At 35.2% G+C, this 22,029-nt stretch overlaps 1 protein-coding gene across 1 annotated transcript in view; it reads left to right on the plus strand.

Moving 5' to 3' along the window:
- GBE1 (1,4-alpha-glucan branching enzyme 1) overlaps window positions 1-22,029 on the plus strand; it is a 297,826-nt gene that overhangs the window by 91,981 nt on the left and 183,816 nt on the right. The window contains exon 3 of the mRNA XM_032630067.1: window positions 18,588-18,703. Within this exon, the coding sequence (XP_032485958.1) occupies window positions 18,588-18,703 (116 nt within the window). The remainder of the gene's footprint in view (window positions 1-18,587; window positions 18,704-22,029) is intronic.

Raw genomic sequence — 22,029 nt, forward strand, 5'->3', positions numbered from 1 at the left:
AGTTTTCTTTTTTTGTGATGTCTTTGTCTTGTTTCGGTATCAGGGTGATGGTTGCCTCATAGAATGCATTTGGGAGTGTTTTTCCCTCTGCTGTATTTTGGAAGAGTTTGAGAAGGATAGGTGTTAGCTCTTCTTTAAATGTTTGATAGAATTTGCCTGTGAGGCCACATAGTCCTGTGCTTTTGTTGGAAGATTTTTAATCAGAGTTTCAATTTCAGTGTTTTTGATTGGTTTTTTTACTTTTTCTATTTCTTCCTGGTTCAGTCTTGGAAGGTTGTGCTTTTCTAAGAATTTGTCCATGTCTTCCATTTTGTCCATTTTATTGGCCTATGGTCACTTCTAGTAATCTCTCATGATCCTTTGTATTTCTGCAGTGTCAGTTGTTACTTCTCCTTTTTCATTTCTAATTGTATTGATTTGAGTCTTCTCCCTTTTTTTCTTGATGAGTGTGGCTAATGGTTTATCAATTTTGTTTATCTTCTCAAGAATCAGCTTTTAGTTTTATTGATCTTTGCTATTGTTTCCTTCATTTCTTTTTCATTTATTTCTGATCTGATCTTTATGATTTCTTTTCTTCTTGTAACTTTGGGGTTTTTTTGTTCTTTTTTCTCTAATTGCTTTAGGTGTAAGGTTAGGTTGTTTATTTGAGGTGTTTCTTGTTTCCTGAGGTGGGATTGTATTGCTATAAACTTCCCTCTTAGAACTGCTTTTGCTACATCCCCTAGGTTTTGGGTCATCGTGTTTTCATTGTCATTTGCTTCTAGGTATTTTTTTACTTCCTCTTTGATTTCTTCATTGATCTCTTGGTTATTTAGTAATGTATTGTTTACACTACACTACACTACTACTACTACATTACACCATGTGTTTGTATTTTTTACAGATTTTTTCCTGTAACTGATATCTAGTGTTATAGCGTTGTGGTCAGAAAAGATACTTGATATGATTTCAGTTTTCTTAAATTTACCAAGGCTTGATTTGTGACCCAAGATATGATCTATACTGGGAAATATTCCATGAGCATTTGAGAAGAAAGTGTATTCTGTTATTTTTGGATGGAATGTCCTATAAATTTAAGTCCATCTTGTTTAATGTATTATTTAAAGCTTATGTTTACTTACTAATTTTCATTTTGGATGGTCTGTCCATTGGTGAAAGTGGGGTGTTAAAGTCCCCTTCTATGATTGTGTTACTGTCGATTTCCCCTTTTATGGCTCTTAGCATTTGCCTTATGTATTGAGGTGTTTCTATGTTGGGTGCCTAAATATTTACAATTGTTATATCTTCTTCTTGGATTGATCCCTTGATCATTGTGTAGTGTCCTTCTTTGTCTCTTGTAATAGTCTTTATTTTAAAGTCTATTTTGTCTGATATGAGAATTGCACTCCAGCTTTCTTTTGATTTCCATTTGCATGGAATATCTTTTTCCATCCCCTCACTTTCAATCTGTGTGTGTCCCTAGGTCTGAAGTGGGTCTCTTGTATACAGCATATATACGGGTCTTGCTTTTGTATCCATTCAGCCAGTCTTTGTCTTTTGGTTGGAGCATTTAATCCATTTACATTATGGTAATTATTGATATGTATGTTCCTATTCCCATTTCCTTAATTGTTTTGGGTTTGTTATTGTAGGTCTTTTCCTTCTCTTGTGTTTCCTGCCTAGAGAAGTTCCTTTAGCATTTGTTGTAAAGCTGGTTTGGTGGTGCTGAATTCTATTAGCCTTTGCTTGTCTGTTACCGTTTTAATTTCTCTGTTGAATCTGAGTGAGATCCTTGCTGGGTAGAGTAATCTTGGTTGTAGGTTTTTCCCTTTCATCACTTTAAATATGTCCTGCCACTCCCTTATGGCTTGCAGAGTTTCTGCTGAAAGATTAGCTGTTAACCAGTGGTGATTCCCTTGTATGTTATTTGTTGCTTTTCTCTTGCTGCTTTTAATATTTTTACTTTGTATTTAATTTTTGATAGTTTGATTACTATGTGTCTTGGTGTGTTTCTCCTTAGATTTATCTTCTGTGGGACTCTGCATTTCCTGGACTTGATTGACTATTTCCTTTCCCATATTAGGGATTTTTTCAACTATAATGTCTTCAAATATTTTCTCAGTCCCTTTCTTTTTCTCTTCTTCTGGGACCCCTATAATTCAAAAGTTGGTGCGTTTAATGTTGTCCCAGATGTCTCTGAGACTGTCCTCAATTCTTTTCATTCCTTTTCCTTTATTCCTCTTTGTGTTAGTTATTTCCACTATTTTAGCTTTCAGGTTACTTATCCGTTCTTCTTACTCAGTTATTCTGCTATTGATTCCTTCCAGATAATTTTTAGTTTCATTTATTGTGTTGTTCATCATTGTTTGTTTTCTGTTTAGTTGTTCTAGGTCATTGTTAAACGTTTCTTATATTTTCTCCATTCTATTTCCAAGATATTGGACATCTTTACTATCATTACTCTGAATTATTTTTCAGATAAACTGCCGATTTCAACTTCATTTGTTTGGTCTGGTTGGTTTTTACCTTGCTCCTTCATCTTATATGTATTTCTCTGTCTTCTCATTTTGCTTACCTTACTGTGTTTGGGGTCTCCTTTTTGCAGGCTGCAGGTGTCTGCCCTTAGGCGGTAAGTTTGTTTCAGTGGGTTGTGTAGGCTTCCTTGTGGAGGGGACTGGTGCCTGTTTTCTGGTAGATGAGGCTGGGTCTTGTCTTTCTGGTGGGCAGGACCAGTCTGGGGGTGTGTTTTGGGTTGTCTGTGAACTGATTATGGTTTTAGGCAGCCTCTCTGCTAATGGGTAGGGTTGTGTTCCTGTCTTGCTAGTTGTTTGGTTTTTGGTTTCTAGCTCTGTAGCTTGCTGGTCATTGAGTGGAAGTGGTTCTTAGTGTTGAGGTGGAGTTCTCTGGGAGAGGTTTCGCTCTTTGAAATTTTGTGGGGACAGGAGGTTTCTACTGGTCTGATGTCCTAAACTCAGTTCTCCCACCTCAGATGCTCAGGCCTGACACCTGGCCAGAGCACCAAGACCCTGCCAACCACACTGCTTTTGGAAAGTCTGAGGTCTTCTGCCAGCATTCAGTAGGTGTTCTGTAGGAGTTGTTCCACATGTAAATGTATTTTTGTTGTATTTGTGGGGAGGAAGGTAATCTCCATGTCTTACTCCCCCACCATCTCGAAGGTCCTCTCTGAATTGTAGAATTTTTGAATCTAAGTGCAGTTAAGAAAAACATGATTATTTTGAATTTAGATAAATGGCTATTATATTAGAAGCCAGAAAGCCTGATAATAGTAAATGGTTTAAATGTTCTTTATTTTAATGTGGAATTTCCTTAATGGCAGTTATGTTTATTCTTGAACATGTTAAACCTCCATATAACTTGTCCGTAATTTTCTGAAATTGGGTCTCAGATTTCTGAAATGGGAGTGGGGAAAGATGTGAAAATTGATGCCCTCAAGCATTTTAAAATCCAAATTGAAACTTGTACTACTGAGAGAAGTTTAACCTGAGAGTTTATGCCTATATCAGTATGACATAGAGTAGCAATTGAAGTTTTCTTACACCCCACAGAGCTAATAAACAGATTGGTTCATTTCAAAGTGATTCAATTTTCTTGTATTTTGGGTTTCAGAAAAGAAGGAGCACAGCCTTAATGAATTATTTCTTATGTGTGTTATAAATGTAGAAATAACATGTAGAGGTCTTTTTTAGATGCTACATGTGTTTATATATGGATAATTATGTATTTTGTGAATCTTTAGATTAATAGCATATGGAGCATTTTAGTGGATCACTGTTTTTGAGTGGTGATATTTAATTATATATATATTAGATTAATTACATATAATTTATATATTATATATATGCATACTTTTTCTTTGGCTGAACCATGTGGCTTGCGGGATCTTAGTTCCCCAACTGGGATTGAACCCAGGCCCCAGCTGTAAAAGTGCCAAGTCCTTGCCACCGGACCACCAGGGAACTCCAACACTTTTTAGAACTTATAATTTTGTAACCTTTTTTACTTTATATATAATATATAATTAATCTAACATATAATTAAGTGTCACCACTCAAAAAAAGTGACCTTTTGAAATATATTTATATATTATACAAACTATATATAATACTTCTGGAATTTAGCACATAAAGGAAAATAATCAAGATCTACCTTAAATAGAAGTAAATACATTTTTTTCTTTTAATTACTATAGTTTTTCTTTTTTTTTTTTTTTTTAATAGTTTTTCTTTTAAGCTATTTAGTTAGTGACCCATATTAATTGGGAAGAATAATAAAAAGGAATTACCTAGGTTTTTTTTTTGTGTGCTTTTTAATGATTTATATTATTTGCTAAATGGAGTTAATTTTTTATAATCTTAGTGTATAATGAAGTCTTATTGAAGAATACTATTTATGTTCTCTTGCAAAACTAAAAAGGAATGAGTTTTTTTGGTTAATTTTGTTCTTTGCTAAATTTCCAGTTTCCAAATTGTCTTGTGATCTTGATTTGGCATAAAAAGTTATAAGTTTATTCTTCCAGTAAAAACTTGCTGAGTACTTATATGGGAGTAATGTACTGGCTGTTGGCATACAAAGATGAAGAATACTTGGTTGATATATACCTTCAGCTAGCTTATAGTCACAAACAAGGAAATCCGTATTGACACATATAATAAATGGTAACAGGTTTATAGTAATAGATGCAGGTAATAATAGATACAGGTTTAGACTATTTGTGGGAAGTTCAGAGGGGTAGTGCTCACTCTTACTTGGTGCACAAGTCAGCTATAGCAACAGTAATGCTGTGTAACACACTATCCCCAATTCAATGTGTTACAAAAGTAAGCATTTATTTCTCAGTCATATATATATGAATCTGCTCGGGTGGCTCTGTTTTTTAGAGGTCTTGATATGCTTAGGAAGGGTGAAGGGTAGCAAGCAAGATTTTTTTTTGTTGGGGGTGGAATGAGACTACTGATGAGGGACAGGGGAATTGTTGCAAAGCATTAGCAAAATTTATTGTGTAAAAGGTACAAAGATTGCTATAGCAGCATTTCCCTATTCTCGACTCCATGATACCAGTTATTCCAGACTGAATGTGACGTCTAGATCCATGATGCTTTCTGACGTGTCTATGGCTCATTGATATCTATTCTAGATCCCTTGCTCTAAGCTCTCCAGCTCTCCAACCTCTCTCTTCCTGAAAGTTTCATCTCCTTTGAACATTAGCACTTCTACCACACTCGCCCTGTAAATCTGCAGTGTTGCTCGCATCAAATTGTGTAATTTTTCTGCTCATACACAGCTTCTAGCCACCATGAGGAAAATCACACAGCCATATGAACTGCTGCTTCTGTGGGTTCATGGCCATTAACACTCTACAGAAATCACTTGCACATCCCCAGTCATCTCTTTCTTACATCTTCCACAGTAGCTACTTCAGTTTCACCACTCCCTGCATAATCCCTTATTTCACTGTCTCCTCATTTTCCATTAGTATAATACTTGCTTTTACTTTTCAGAGAAAATAGAAGACAGCAGAAAGGAATATTTCAACTTCCAAACCATTTCCCTAAAAAGATCTCTGTATCTATATTTATCCTTCCCACATGCTTTCAAAAGTTAGTAGAAGAAATTGATGTCACAAATATATGCGTTTAATCATTTTCTCTTCTCTTCCTTAACATGGTAAATCTGTCTATTTACCTCTTCTTTCTCCTGTCAGGCTCTCCCTTTGCTGCTTGTTTTTTCTCTGTATATAAAGTTGCTCACTCCTTTCCTTCCTTAAATAAATTGGAAAACTAAAGAAGATCCCTCCCTTAATTTGCTGTCAGATTTCTAGAATGATATTGTAGATTATTGTTTACTAAACCTGTGTGTGCATAGCACAAAATTAGGAAGCTTTATAAAAGTACAAATCTACTCCTGGATCTGATTCAAGGACCTGGGGTGGAGTCTATTGACTTATAACTTTTAAAAGCAGCCATGTTGGGGAACTACTGTCGTAAATGAATATGTACTGACAGGAGTAATGCTGATCATATAGTATGTAGAAAAGGATACAAAACTGTAAGTTTAAAAATTTATATATGTATATACATACTTTTGTATATAATTTACATTATGGAAATGCACATGTCTGTGCATATAAATACGTATATAGTAAAAAAATAAGAAATTTTAAAGTAAGGTGTTAGTGTAGAGGTGGTTCAGTTTATGAGTGCTTCAGTGTCTTTTTTATTCATGTTTTTTGGTTTTCATTCTTCAGAGAGTACACTTTTCTTTTGTGGTAAGAAAAAAATATGGTAGAGAAGTAATAGAAATAATAATAATAGAAATAATAGTATACTCAGTCACATGTGTTCTCCCATTAAATATCCCAGCCTCTCAATTTAGGTATCTTTTCCTTACTTGACTTTTCTGCAGTAATAGATGGTGTTGACCATTTACAGTTCCTGTAAATTCTCTTTTCTCCTAGTTCTGTATTCCCTATCCTTTTTCAGTAACCACCCAAGTAACCTCTGTCTGTCACCCTTAATAACTAAAACACTGCTTCTTATCAATTTTAATTCTGAAATAGCTTTCAAGTGCATTCCCTTTTTTTCCTCCCCATCTTCACTGAGTGGTTTAAGAGAACCAACTGAGATGGGTATAACTGACACCGAAGGTGGAGTGACCAAGAGTTTCAAGTGTCACTGAAAGCTCATATAAATTGAAGTCTGAAAAGAACAATTGGGATTGGAAAGTTGGAGATCACTGGTGACCTTTGCCAGAGTATTTCAGAAATATTTTAGGGAATGAAGAGATATAAGGAAGTGGAGATAGGAGTCAAGAAATTGGGCTGTCAGTGGCAGGAGAACCAAAGGATGACTTGGACCAAAGGAGAGGTTTTCTTCATTGTCATTGATGTTACTTCAGAATTAGCAAATACATCACTCTATCATATTTGGATGCTGAGAGTAAAGAGCCTGAAGAGAGAGAATGTTTGAAAACCTCAGAGTGTGAGAAAATATTTGAAAACAGACAAAAAGAAAGAACAAAATCAAGAAATTAGCTTTGAACAAAACACCTTTTCCTCACAGGACGGTCCATAACTACAGCTGCTGCCATCAGTGTCACCAAATCATCCTATTTTTTGTTATTTTAATGATTTTCATTAGTTCTTCTATCATAATAAAACCCTCCCTTATATCATTAGTTTTTTTTTTTTTTTTTTTTTTTTTTTTTTTTTTTTTTTTTTTTATGCGTTACGCGGGCCTCTCACTGTTGTGGCCTCTCCCGTCGCGGAGGACAGGCTCCGGACGCGCAGGCTCAGCGGCCATGGCTCACGGGCCCAGCCGCTCCGCGGCATGTGGGATCCTCCCAGACCGGAGCACGAACCCGTGTCCCCTGCATCGGCAGGCGGACTCTCAACCACTGCGCCACCAGGGAAGCCCATATCATTAGTTTTGAGACAGCCTCTGCTCAAACCTTTTTTTTTTCCATCGTAAGGGAGTGGATTGTATGATAGTTTTAGATTTCTGTTCCTTATGGGTCTCTTTCAGAGTCCAAGGTAAATTCTAACATTAGCAGCAGTTCGGTTGGTAATCACTCACAAGACTACTAAAAATCTGGGCTCCAGAAGAAGATATACATTTTTCTTTGCTTAAAAGCCTATTTCCCCACCCCCCCAGCTTCAAATGTGGTCAAGTTCTACTTTTTCAAAGCCTTGAAACAATTAATTATTTTCTCTTCAAAGTCTTCAACTATCCACCTAGACTCTTTAGTCTACTTATTGACTGAGCTGTCTTTCACTATTAAATTTTTATATGTGTCTCCCTTTGTGGTCTTTCCCTTTACAATATCTCTGATAGAACCTGATTTTAGTCTAGCGCAAAAGCTCAATAGAAATGAACAGAAAACGGCTACCTGACCTTTAAAATACTTTTATTTTTTAACAGCTTTATTGACATACAATTCACATACCATACAACTAACCTATTTAAAGTGTACAATTTCATTGTTTTTAGTATATTAAAACAGAGTTCTACAACCATAACCACAATGAATTTTAGAATATTTTCATTATCTCAAAGGAACCCTGTACCCTTTAGCTATAATCTCACAATCTTCCCATCCCTCTCCTAGGCTTAGGAAACCACTTACTGTGTCTCTAGAAATTTTCTTATCCTGGATTTTTGAATCAGATAATATGTGGTCTTTTGTGACTGGCTTTTTTCACTTAGCATAATGTTTTCAAGCTTCCATCTTATAGTATGTATCAGTACTTCATTCATTGTTATAGCCAAATAATATTGCATTGTATGGATATGCATCATTTTGTATATTCATTTGTTAGTTGATGGGCATTTGTGTAGTTTTCACCTTTTGACTATCATAAGTAATGCTGCTATGAACATTCATATACAAGTTTTTGTGTGGACATATGTTTTCATTTCTTTAGGGTTTATAACTAGGAGTGGGATTGCTGGGTCAAAATGGTAACTCTGGCATTTTGGGGAACACCCAGACTGTTTTTCAAGGTATCAGCACTGTTTTACATTGAGTTGTATAGTTTTAGCTCTTACATTTAAGTACTTGATCCATTTGAGTTAGTTTTGTATATGGTTTAAGATAGGAGTCCAAATATATCTTTTTGTGTGTGGAGATCTAGTTGTCCTAGCATTATTTGTTGAAAAGACTATTTTTCCCCCATTGAGTAGTCTTTGTCACCCTTGTTGAAAATCAATTGACACATTGGTTTACTTCTGTTACATTGCTAGCCATGTTAGAAAATATTATTTTACTTTCATTGAAATATTGTCATAAGTGGCTATAGGGTTAGCAGGGAGATCTATATAATTGCTTTCCTGATTACTATAGGCCCCTCCCATGCCCTCACAACAGGGACTGGTTCAAGTGGAACATCTTAAGATGAAAGATTGTGTTTTAGGGTGTAGAGAAGAGTCCTAAAGTCAAATTTAGGACTTCAGGGGAGTCATAAATAGATTAAATTGCAGTCGGTAGTGATATAATGGATGAACTGGAGTACGTGCTATAAGAGTCCTCCAACTAAGTTCCAGATGTTTGCTGACATGGAGGGATACAGTTCAATGTACTAGCCAGTTAAAACATAATTGAGAACCCTTCTTGGCACATGGGATGCCTTCCTCTGATGATTGACCATATTGCATTAGTACCTCTCTCCCCTTCCTATTTTGTCCTGTTCTGCATTCTTTCTAAGCAAATAATGTACCTCTTCTTGGCTTTAACCATTAGTTTCTCTCTGCTTTACTTTCACTGAAAGATTATAAAATAAAAGGAGTCAAATCCAGACCAAAAACAAACCAGATAAAATGGCACAGAGATCAGTAATATAAGTCACAGCAGCGATAAATGCTTTTATCCTTAAGTCCCAAATAACATTTACTTTTGGTCAAGTGTAGATGGCAAGAATTGTTAGAAATTGAATAAATTTTTAGAACCAATCGTCATGACATAATTTAGCATATTCTTAACTTGTGGATGAAGTAAACTAAAATTAAATGGAGAATCAAAAAAAAAGAAATGACATATTTTAAGGATCTATGGAAGATCTGCAAAGGTAGATCATACACTGGAGCACTTTTTAGAACTGAGTTCTGAGTGGTAGGCTCTGAGAGGGAGAGAAAGAGGTGAGGATGAGGGTTTAGGTAGGTAGAGGCACTTCAAGCAAAGCAGCTTTTCTGTTTTACATGTTTTGTATAGTTTCTATGCTGGAGTCCTTCATAAAATCTATTTTGAGATAATTAAATGGTTTATACTGCTAAAAATAAATAGATTGGTAAATAAATAACTGGATTGGTTACCACTGTATTAGACCATAAAGGACACCACATTATTATATTCAGTTCAATAAAACTAGAACTAAACGAAAAAGTTTAAAATGAAATACCCACTACTCAATTTCTCCCAAATAAAAATAGGATTAAAGAGAATATAAGAAGTTATAATTATAACCTGCTTTGAAAAGAAATGAAAACAGTGTGTATCAAAGCTATCTCTTACAGCTAGGACAATAAGGAGAGGCAACTTTTCTCATGCTGGTTCCGAATCTGATCCACAGAACACAGAAAATTATTTGAATGCCTATTTTCTAAATTCTTCCAAGTGTAGTACATACAGGTACTATTCTAAGATGCATTGAAGAGAAGTTAATTTATTGCATACAATGGATCCGTAGGGCATTCGAACTTAATTCTCTTAGCTAACCCTGGTTGAACAAGGCAGGCATGCCTTGTTATTAAAATGATAATCTCCGGGCTTCCCTGGTGGCGCAGTGGTTGAGAGTCCGCCTGCCGATGCAGTGGACGCGGGTTCGTGCCCCGGTCCGCAAAGATCCCACATGCCACGGAGCGGATAGGCCCGTGAGCCATGGCCGCTGAGCCTGCGCATCCGGAGCCTGTGCTCCGCAACGGGAGAGGCCACAACAGTGAGAGGCCTGCCTGCCGAAAAAAAAAAAAAAAAAAAAAATATATATATATATATATATATATATATATAATCTCCGGTGTTGATGAGGATATGGATAGTTGACAATTCTCATATGCTGCTGGTGGGAGTATGAACTGCAACTGCTTATCCAGAAAGCAGTTTGTTAATCTGTGTTTAAAACCGTAAATAAATTAAAATCTTACACTCTTTGGCTGATAAGATCACTTTTTACAACTGATAGCAAGGAAAGAGATTTGGACATGTATTTGTTCACAGAGACCTCATAACATAGTTTTTACAATTTTGTTATGGAAATTTCCTATTATACGGAAAAGTAGAGATGAGCTTTATCTTAGTCTGTTCAGGGTGCTATAACAAAAAACTACAGCCTGGGTGGCTTATAAACAAAAGAAATTTATTTCTCACAGTTCTGGAGGCTGGGAAGTCCAAGATCAAAGTGCCAGCAGATTCAGTATCTGTTGAGGGCTCTCTTCCTCACTCATAGACTGCAGTCCTTTCTTTGTGAAATCCTCACCTGGTGGAATGCAGGAGTGATCTCTCTGGGATTTCTTTTATAAAGACACTAACCCCATTCATGAGGATTCTACCCTCATAACCTAACTACCTCCCAAAATCCCCATCTGCAAATTCCATCACACAGGTTCAGTTTGTTTCCATTTTAAGAGACTTTTTATTTTTTTCTTATTTTCCCCTCTTTTTGACTTATTAAATTTTCTAATTTTATAAATTGTTTACCTGGTCTTATAGTCAAAATAAAGCAAGGTACAATCCTACAAAACTAATCTGTGTTTTCCCTCTTCATATACATAATCATTTCTCTTCACTTTTTGGGTTCTATTTTCATGCTTTTTGAAATCATAGGTGACTACATACAGTCATCCTTCAGTCTTTGGTGGATTGGTTCTGGGACCTCCCCCACCTGCAAATACCAAAATCTGAGGATGCTCAAATCCCTTATATAAAATGATGTAGTATTGCATTTAACTTATGCACATCCTCCTGTATTCTTTAAATCATCTCTAGATTACTTATAATACTTAATACCACGTAAATGCAATGTAAATAGTTATAAATACAAAGTAAATGCTATGTAAATATTTGGCAGTACATAGTAAAGTCAAGTTTTGCTTTTTGGAACTTTCTGGAATTTTTCCCCTAATATTTTTGATTCACGTTTGGTTGAATCTGTGGATATGGAACTCTCTGATATGGAGGGCCAACTGTATATTCATTTACCACCCCCTTTCTTTCATAAAAGTATCATAATATAGATACTATTCCTATAATAAAGACACGTAGTTAATTCTATTTAAAGTCACTTTTGCCACACTTTTTTTTTTTGGTCATGGAGAACGTTTCTTCTATGCATGCCTTTAAGAACAGTTTAGTGAGTGAAACTCTAGGTTATTTAATTTGTTCCCTAATTTCCAGAAAGCTGCATATCATAGGACTGAGCATATTGTTCTTTAAAATGATATTAGCATCCCATTGGTTCTGAAGTTAGTGGCATTCTGACATACTCTAGATTTTGTTCTTGAAAACCACAGCTCTCCTAAACTAATGTATTTTAAGAGCAGTTTTCCCTAAGAAGTAATGCTGGAGGTCTTAAGGTTATTTCCAGGGTACTATCTTCTAGCAGAAATTTGATGATTCTCAAGTAACCATATGAGGAGAAGAATTATCTGGAGGGGAAAAAGAGAGGGTGATCAAAAAGCACAGGGTTATATGTCAGGACTGCTGTTCTCCACCTCCAAAAATTGTGTGGTCCTTCCATAATTCTGGGTAAGGGCAATGCCATAGGAGGTTCCTGTTCTGGATCTTATGACTTCTTGGAAACAGACTGGATGCTTCCTTGACATGAGAGAAGTCCCCAAACTTCCATCATGACAAGCCAACTTTGCATTATAAATCTATGTAAACTTTGAATAATATGAAGCTTGAAACAATTAAACAACATTGTATGATGAGGTAGGGTGTTTACTTGTTTTAAGGGGGTGATATTCCAAATATTTAATAACTTATGATGTAAGGGATATCGACTCAGATAGGAGGTGACTGACATCTGCCGTATAGGCCAGTACTGGGCTTGTATTAGAGCTGATACTAGATCTGCCACATCCAACAGGGACCTTACTTCGCTAGCTCAGTGAAGCCTGCTTATGGCAGGGGTTGACCCAAGTACGGACCACATTGTTCAGCACATTGGCATCTTCATCAAAGGTGTGGTTCTACATAGTAAGTTGGGACCATTTCAACCATGCGTAAGGAATATATATATTAAACTGAGAAACTCTACAGAAATGAGGTGGCTAAGTCCTGATGAAGAGAAATACTTTACTGTGAGTTAAAGAGTTTGGGAATATTTGAAGAAGGCTGACATTTAAGAATTTTATGTGAGGATTATTACATTAGAAAAAGAAAGGTTGTTGGGCTTGAGATAATACAGAGTCTGTGTGCCTGATGCAGTGACCTTAGTTAACGTTTGATTGCCTCTGCCGAATGTGTGTTTGCAGTTCATGTTAGACTGTGCATTATACATCATTTCTTTTCCGTATCTCGATTCAAATTTGTCTGCTGGTTTTGAGTCTATGGAAAAATAGAATCTTTTGCATTATAAAATATGATGATGAATTTCAGCCTGTTAGTTATAAAATACTTATTTAAATGTTTGCTTTTAAACTGTGTCAGGTTATTCAAACTTGATAATCATCGAAAGTCTTAGAAAATGTTTTAATAAAATAATATATGCAAGCAGGAAACAGGCTCTTAAAACACCAAGACTAGAATAATAAGCACACATTGCTTTAGGGGTACCTCATCCTTGAGCCTAGCAATGTCTAGGTTATGGCAGGAAATGACACACAGAAAGGAAGATGAGTTAAAATGTTAACACTTAAAAATTTTAATGTTACTTTTCTAGGTAGAAGCCTTCAACTTTATATTCATTTTCTGATCAAAGTGGCCTGTGCTTTTTAACCATGCAATCTATTAGTGAGAATATTATAAGAAACATTTTCTGTAGACACTTATAGCAGTATATTGAATATTGGTCTTAATATATGTTTTCTTTTAATGCTCAAATTTTTGTTTCCTCACACTGACACATTCAGATTCCTTAATATATCAGGTTTGTTCTGTAATCTTCATCTCACTGGTCATCCTTCTGAGCTTTACAACCCTAGTGAATCCCAAATTCTAAATCCTAAATTTCATGTGAGTAATATTTACCTTGAGGGATTATTAGTGATAATTTCTATTTCAGAATTTCCTTGAGCTACTGACTTGGAACATTATTTGGTAATCTATAAATCTAATCTAATCTAGAACATCACTCACAAAGCTATGAGCAGAGAACACCTGAAGTCAGCCGTCGAGCCAGGAAGTTGATTCTCAACGTGGTCCCTCAGCGAGCAGCAACATCACGTAGGGACTCGTTAGACATGCACATTATTAGGCCATATTTCAGATATATTGAATCAAAAAACTCTGAGGGTGGAGCCCAACAGTCTGTTTTAATCAGCCCAATCTGCTTTAACAAGTGATTCTGATGGGAACTAAAGCTTGAGAATCACTGAACTACAGAACTCCCAATATGTAGTTCTGTGTGTGATAGAGAAACAAATAATTGTCACAGGTGGTGATAGGATATTTTTGGTCCTGTCCTGAGGCCTACATAGAGATACAAACTATTTGCATTAAGTGCTTAATTAAAATTAATTCTATCTTGTAGATTCAGGATATAAAGTCATGGAGGATTAAAATGAAAAAATGAGTAATCTGGCTCTAAAAGTATGCACTTTAGATATATCTAACATGCCTTAGGACCATTTATCATTATTAATATTACTTTACTTTCAGTTATTTTCAGGAATAAAGTCTCATGACACTTAAGACTTAAATTCCTGAGCTTCCCTAGTGGCACAGTGGTTGAGAGTCCGCCTGCTGATGCAGGGGACGCGGGTTAGTGCCCCGGTCCGGGAAGATCCCACATGCCGCGGAGAGGCTGGGCCCATGAGCCATGGCTGCTGAGCCTGCGCGTCCAGAGCCTGTGCTCCGCAATGGGAGAGGCCACAACAGTGAGAGGACCGCGTACCGCAAAAAAAAAAAAAAAAAAAATTCCCCCAAAATGTATCTTTCATCTCTTATTATTTTGCCTTCTGTGCTTTTCTAAAAAAAATTCCATTTTAAAACAAAACATTCACTTTTGTTTAATATTTTTACACCAATCACTGGATGTTTAATTTTTATTTACTTATTTTTAATTGTGTACTTCCACAATTAGTTCCCACAGTCATACCTAAATATACCTTAATGGTAGTTCCTTCTTTCTTAACTAAGGACTTAAGTTTATGAGAACAGATCCAAATCCGATGACTTTTCTGACTATTCTGTACCTGGACCTTAGATATCTGTATCCTGTAGAATAAAGCTCATCTTATTAGGTATTTTTAGAAAACAATTTTAGGGATAAACTGGTTTTATTAGAATAAAATCTTTCATATGCGTGCAGTACAGTAGAAGTGGTTAGTTTGGTTGGTGCCCATCTTTCAAATGGAAAGAAGCAATAGTATTTAATAAAGGAGGAAGAGTAAGGAAAATTCAGGGCTGAACACTGATTGGAGAAGGAATCAAGGAGATAAAAGACTAGTGGTGGTGTGGCTGAAGAGGGATTTATGTGGGAGACAGCTGTCCAATGCAAAAATCTCAAGTTGTTTGATGTATGTACACCCCTTGCAAACCTTCCCCTCTCTCTCCCTTATGAAACCTTTAGTATATTCTACATTGCTTATGATGGTTGGTAGATGTATTTTCTTTGGGAGCATATGTGAAGATGTTCCAAATTTTTCTTTGAAGATTGGAGTTCAGCAAGAAAAATGTACGTGTAGTAGAAGTTAACACCAGGATTTCCATGAAGAGGAGGTGTGCTAATGAAATGAAACTCTTGAAAATGATAGAAAAAACATTTTTTACAGTGTAGGATTAGAAATAATCAGCATGTGTGTTAGTGTCTCTAAGACACTATGAAAGGAGAAATGTGATTCAGTAAAATATTTTTCTTTATACAAATATTAAAATATTACCTGTTTAAACAGATCTTAAAACTCAAGTGACTGCAAGCTGAAGAACTATTTCAACTGATATTCAAAAACTAATATTCAAAACCACATTTAGTTTTACATTATTGAAAACAGCTTTTAAGTAAATCTGCATAAGAAAATTTCCCATATAATTGAAGTTTCACTTGCAAAGTAACAGTCTTATTTATAGTTGAATGTTTAGAGGATCCTATATTATATATTTTACTCTTAGTTTTGGTGTACTGTTACTCAGTTTAACCTTTTCTGGATGAAATCTGAATGTCATTCTGAACCCTAATTTTCAGTTTGGCATAGAGCAGGGCATTAACAGTTTGGCATAGAGCAGTTTGGCAGTTTGGCATTAACCACTCAGTACATATTTAATGAATGAATGAATGAATGAACTAATGAACTGTACCCTTTATTTTCAAACCTAACCAGGAAAAGATCTGCTGCTGGTCTTAATTTTATTGTCTTAAATGATTAGCTTAAAAAGAAATTCAGTAAATGTATAAAGTGTTACACTACCTAGATCCTTATATTTCAGCCTGTTTTCCTTCTCTCTAATTATGCCCTAAATTCTTTGCTTTGGTAAAGGAATGTCACATCATAAACAGGTGAGATATATTTGATGTTTTAAGGGCAGGAGAATATAGTAACACAGAGCTTGTTGAGCTGTTCCTGAAGATAAAACCGCCTTTAGATATTTTCAGATTGTTTTCTGATGGGGAGTAGAAAAATGTTTAGAAGGACCTTTATTTACATGTTGTTTCTTACCCCCACTCTACCCATGACATTCAGACTGGCTGAGAGTGAAAAACCTTAAGGCTAATGTGGTGAAAGTATTGGTGTCTAAAAGAAGAAATCATAGCATAAAACAAGCTTCTTGGTGTTTTTCTTATCTCCTTAATTGAGAATCTAATTTCATAGCACTATAGTGCGTAGCATCACAGGGGCTTAAGTTTTTTTTAAACAGTGAAATATTTTAGGCATAAACAAATAGGGGAAAATGTAATAAGCATCTCTGTGTACACCACCTACCTTAAAAAATAAAACATTACAGATATTATTAAAACTTCCTGTGTTCCCTTTCCTCTACCCAGTGGAAATCACAATAGAATTTGATGTTTGTCATTCTTCTTTTTCTTTTGATATTTTTACTACATATGTATGTATCAATGTTATATAATACTGTTTTGCATATTTTTTGAACTTTACATTAATGATATTTTTATACACCTTTAAAATGAACTTCAATGTTTTACCTATTCCTATATATTGAATATTTAATCCAATCAGTTTATAGTGTTATATAACATCCTGTTTAATTACACCATGATGTATTTACCCATTTTGTGGCTGATTTAACTTTCAATGACTTCCATTTTTTGCTATTGCAAGCAATTCTTCAGTGAACATCTTTGAATATTTTCTTGTGACCATTTGTGAGAATTTCTCTAGGGTATTACCTAGGAGTAGGATTGTTAGACCCCAGAGTTAACATAGCTTCACCTTTGCTATGTAATGCCAAATTGTTTTACCAGTTTGTACCCTCAGCTGCAGTGTTATTTTGTATCCTTGCTGACTACTTGATATTTTCAAACTTTTAGTTTTTGCTAATCCAGTGGGTGGGAAATGACATCTCACTGTTGTTTTAATCTGTGTTTCCTTAATTATGAGTGAGCTTGAGCATCATTATGTATGTTTATTGACCATTCATATGTCCTCCCCTGAATATCTTCATTGATTTTTCTATTGGTCTGTATTTTTTTTCTCATTGATTTATAGATCTTGATATATTTTGGATGCTCTTTCTTGGTATGTTCATTACAAGTGTATTCTCCCAGTTGGTAGCTTGTCTTGTCATTCTGTCTATCTATCTATGTATGAAGGAAGATAAGTCTATAATTTTTGTAGTCAAATTTATCAGGCTTTTCCTTAAGGTTTTGTATGTACGTGTATGTGTGTGTACATGTATGTATTTTGTCTAAAAAACACTTTTAAACTCAAGATTATAAACATATTTTCTTCTAAGCATTTTATCATTTTGTCTATCATATTTAAACATTAATCTATGTTCAAATGATTCTTCAGTAATATTATTGGTAGAGATCCATTTCATTTTTTTTCATAAGGATCACCAGTTGTCCCAGCACCACTTATTAAACAGTGTGTCCTTTACTCACTGATTTTTTTGTTTGTTTGTTTTGTTTTTGTTTTTGTTTTTGCGGTACGCGGGCCTCTCACTGTTGTGGCCTCTCCCATTGCGGAGCACAAGCTCTGGACGCGCAGGCTCAGCGGCCATGGCTCATGGGCCCAGTCGCAGGCTCAGCGGCCATGGCTCATGGGCCCAGTCGCTCTGCGGCATGTGGGATCTTCCCAGACCGGGGCACGAACCCGTGTCCCCTGCATCGGCAGGCGGACTCTCAACCACTGTGCCACCAGGGAAGCCCTACTCACTGATTTTTGATGCCACCTCTATTACATGTTAAATTTCTATGTGTCCATTTTGGCTTTCTTTCAGCACCTGCAGTCCACCTCTCCTTTGCCTCTTGTAGTTTATAACCTTCTACCTTTCTTGCTTGAGGTGTTTCTTTAGATTTTAACTCAGTTCTATCACATACTTGTGAATTTGGGTAATATGATTTTAATAATTTTTCACCACTTTTTTTCTACCATAACATGTATTTTATCTAGTTGCCTAGAATGCGTTTCTATTTTTTTCATATTATCTCCCTTTGTTGATGGTGCTTCTTAAAAAAGGACCCATCATTCTATTTATTGATAGAAGTAATAAAGTTGAAAGTACAATGGAAAATGTGTTTGTAATCTTTAAAGTTTGCAAAAGGCAAACTTTCAAATATGTTTTTTAAAAAATAAGTTAAGCATAACCTGCTTTTTCTAAATGACTAGTAGAGTATTTTGTTTAGTACCTTAGAAAACAATGTTTTTTAGGCAATCTGATTCTGTATAAGTAGGCAGTGTATTATACTTTGATTGAAATTTATTGAGTATTAGTCCTATAATGCTATTGTTAATTGATCATCTTTATTTTTTCAGATGATTGGAATCCATTTGCATACCCATATAAAAAACTGGATTTTGGAAAATGGGAGCTGTATATCCCACCAAAGCAGAATAGATCTGTCCTAGTACCTCATGGATCCAAATTAAAGGTACTTTCCTCCCTCCTGTTTTCATTTGAACTTACTATTTTCTTTTTGCCCTGTTTGAAAAGTTTGATTTAAACTATTAAAATGTAAACTGATGCATGATAATTATGGGAGAAACAGTGTAAATTTTTAAATAGAGGAAAATTTAAGAGAAGTCATCACAAATTGAAATGTGTTAGACTGGAATTGTTTGGTTGGTAAGGTACTGAACTTACTAGTTGTATTATTATCAACTTTGGAAACCTTATAGAAGGGTCCCTGAATAACTGCAAAAGTTTAGTCTGGAAAACAGAAAGTTTGATTAAAAAAAAAAATGAAACCTGTCTTCAAGTCAGCCAGGCAGAGAATTTTTACCTGTAGAGACAGACTTGATGCAATTGACTTTGTGATGAGCCACATAAATGTGGGAGGCTGTGTTGGAGACCCATGCCTTTCGGGGATACGATTTTCTTGATCTTTTTCTGCTCTTTGATATCAGGGCTGTTGCTTCTCCTGTTCTCCTTGGATTAGCCTAGGGGCCTGCCTGTCCTCTACTTCCCCTCTGCTTTGGCTGACCATGCAGCTCTGCATTTAGGGTGTGCAGAGCCAACACAGCTGCCCTCTTTTGTCTCCTCAAGGGAGGCTTGAAGGATGGGTCCCAAAGTCTGGATTACCTGTCACAGATTTGATTACATAAAAGGCAATCTAAATCCTTTAACATTTACTTGATTTTAGCCCATGCTCATATAATTATATAATATTTCCATGTCCCTTGTATCTCTTTCCCTTCCTTGGATGTGTGATAGCATTCATAGCATTTTTCATGATAGATTCTGTAACTGAATTATATTTTTATTGGCATTTATTATTTAACAATGTTAACCAGAGCTACTTATATTTAAAATAAAAAATGTGTTGTATGTTTGTTTTGCAGTTTTTTACAAATAATGAAATTATAAGTGTACCTGACAATACTGAAATATTGCCACACATAATATAGTTACCAGAAGAGCATATTGTCTGGAATAAAGAGAAATTTTATATGGGATAGCAGCCAAGGTTCTCTTAAATCTGAAGTGAAAAGGAGAAAAAGTAGCTACAGTATACAATAAGAGGGATTTAAATTTAATATATATAATCCCTTTTCCAAGTCAGTATAAGCTTCACGAGAGCAGGGGCCTTTGCTGTTCTGTTTGCTAATACTGTATGTTTTCAATTCTTAGAAGAGTGCCTGGCACAGAGTAGGCACTCAAAAAATGTTTATTGAATGTTAAAGCCATTTTTAGGCCCAATCTTTGAAGGAATAAACCATAGAGCTTGATTTTTCTATGGTCTGTAAGTCCTGATTTTAGGAAACTGTGAAGCAAGGCTACTATTATAGTACTGATTTCATTGTTGCTTTAGGTCTTTTGGACATTTGTTTTGTTATATTTTGTTTTTAAGAATTGAAATTTCCAGTTTTTTAAAGTGCTGCAGAAATTTTTTTGTCTTCTTAAATTAGAAAATTTTATGAGTTCCAATTACCTACTCTTTGCATTAAATGGCGGGTGAATTAATTAATTTTTTACAGTTTTTAAAATTGAAGTATAGTTGATTTACAATATTATATTAGTTTCAGGTGTACAACATAGTGATTCAGTATTTTTATAGATTATATTCCATTTAAGTTTATTACAAAACAATGACTATATTTCCTTGTGCTATGCAATATATCCTTGTCGCTTATCTATTTTATAAGTAGTATTTTGTATCTCTTAATCCCATACTTCTATTTTCCCCCTCCCTCCTATCCTCTCCCTACTGGTAACCACTAGTTTGTTCTCTATATCCACGAGTCTCTTTCTGTTTTGTTATATACAGTGAATGAATTAATTTTCATGTGTTGTTTTTATACATTGGGAAAAAATGATTACTAGGAATGAATGCTTATTAACATATACAGTTAATAATTATAGGCATTTGCCTCTCCCATCCAACTCTAAAACTTTTATATTTTCTCCTATGGTCTGAACGTTTGTGTCCTCCCCCCAGATCATATGTTGAGATACTAATTCCTGATGTGATGGTACTAGTACGTAGGGCTTTGAGAGGTGCATAAATCATGAGCGTATAGCCCTTCAAATAGGATTAGCCCTTCAAATAGGATTAGGCCTTAAAAAAGAAACTCCAGAGAGATCTCTAGCCCCTTTCACCACATGAAGATACAACAAGAACTCTGCATTCTGGAGAAGAGCCCACACCAGACCATGCTGGCCGCTGATCTTGAACTTCCACCTTCCAGAACTGTGAGAAATCAACTTCTGTTGTTTGTAAGCCACTCAGTCCCTGATATTTTGTTATAGCAGCCCAAATGGACTAAGGTGCTTTCAACACTATGCTATGTACTATACTATGCTTTTTTCATAAATTCATTTGACCTGGATGAAATGAAATAATAAAAAAAAAATTTTAAAGCATCTTTTACCTTTTTACTTAAAAAAAATCTATATCTAACAGTAAACATTCAAAAAATATCAATCAACTGTTGTGTAATCTTTCTTCATTATTATTCTCTAAAGATTCCAGTGAGGATAAATTTACTGGAAATTTAGGCCCAAAGTATCACTCATAGTGTTTAGATGTTTCAAATTTTGAGGAAACATTTAGATGCTATTATAATGTCAATATGGTGATATAATTAGTTTTTCACTTATGGGAAATGAATTATCAGATTTCCTTTGGGGGGGCTGGGATTAAATTCTCTATTAAAAATCAACTAACTTAAGGTTTTTGGCCTTTCAATCTGAAATTGTCCCTAGGTAGTCTACCTTGATAATTAAAAATCTTGTCTTAAATTGAACTTGAAAACTTATTTCATCCCACAAGGGATTGATCTTTATAACTCACTTGTGGATGTTTCTCTTACGAATTATCTGGTAACCATTCTCAAAAAAGAGTATTACCTACCATTGAAATAATAGCTTTATTTTCTTTGCAAAATACCTGGTCTTTTCAATTGAACACTTTGGAGGAAGATAGCCCATTGCTTATATGGTCACGTAAATGTCTCCTTTCCATGTTTTTAAGTGAGTTTAACTAAACAAAATATTTAAAAAGTAAAGTAATAAGGTGAGGAAGTCAGTGAAAGACCCCACGTCAGGAAAAGTGAGAGGTCGGGGAAAGTGAACTTGAAAGGTGGGTTGGGGGCAAACTGAAGAATTCCTTTCTTTTCTTCTGATTTCCATTTTCTTCTTTTTTTAAAAAATCATTCCTATTAATATCCATATGACTAGCAATGGCAATTAAAATTGTCTTCTTTTAAGTGTTTAGAATGTTTATGTACTTTAACTTTTCCTTGCCAAATCAGTAAC

The sequence above is a fragment of the Phocoena sinus genome, chromosome 4 (assembly GCF_008692025.1).
Source record: "Phocoena sinus isolate mPhoSin1 chromosome 4, mPhoSin1.pri, whole genome shotgun sequence".
NCBI classification, from domain to species: domain Eukaryota; kingdom Metazoa; phylum Chordata; class Mammalia; order Artiodactyla; family Phocoenidae; genus Phocoena; species Phocoena sinus.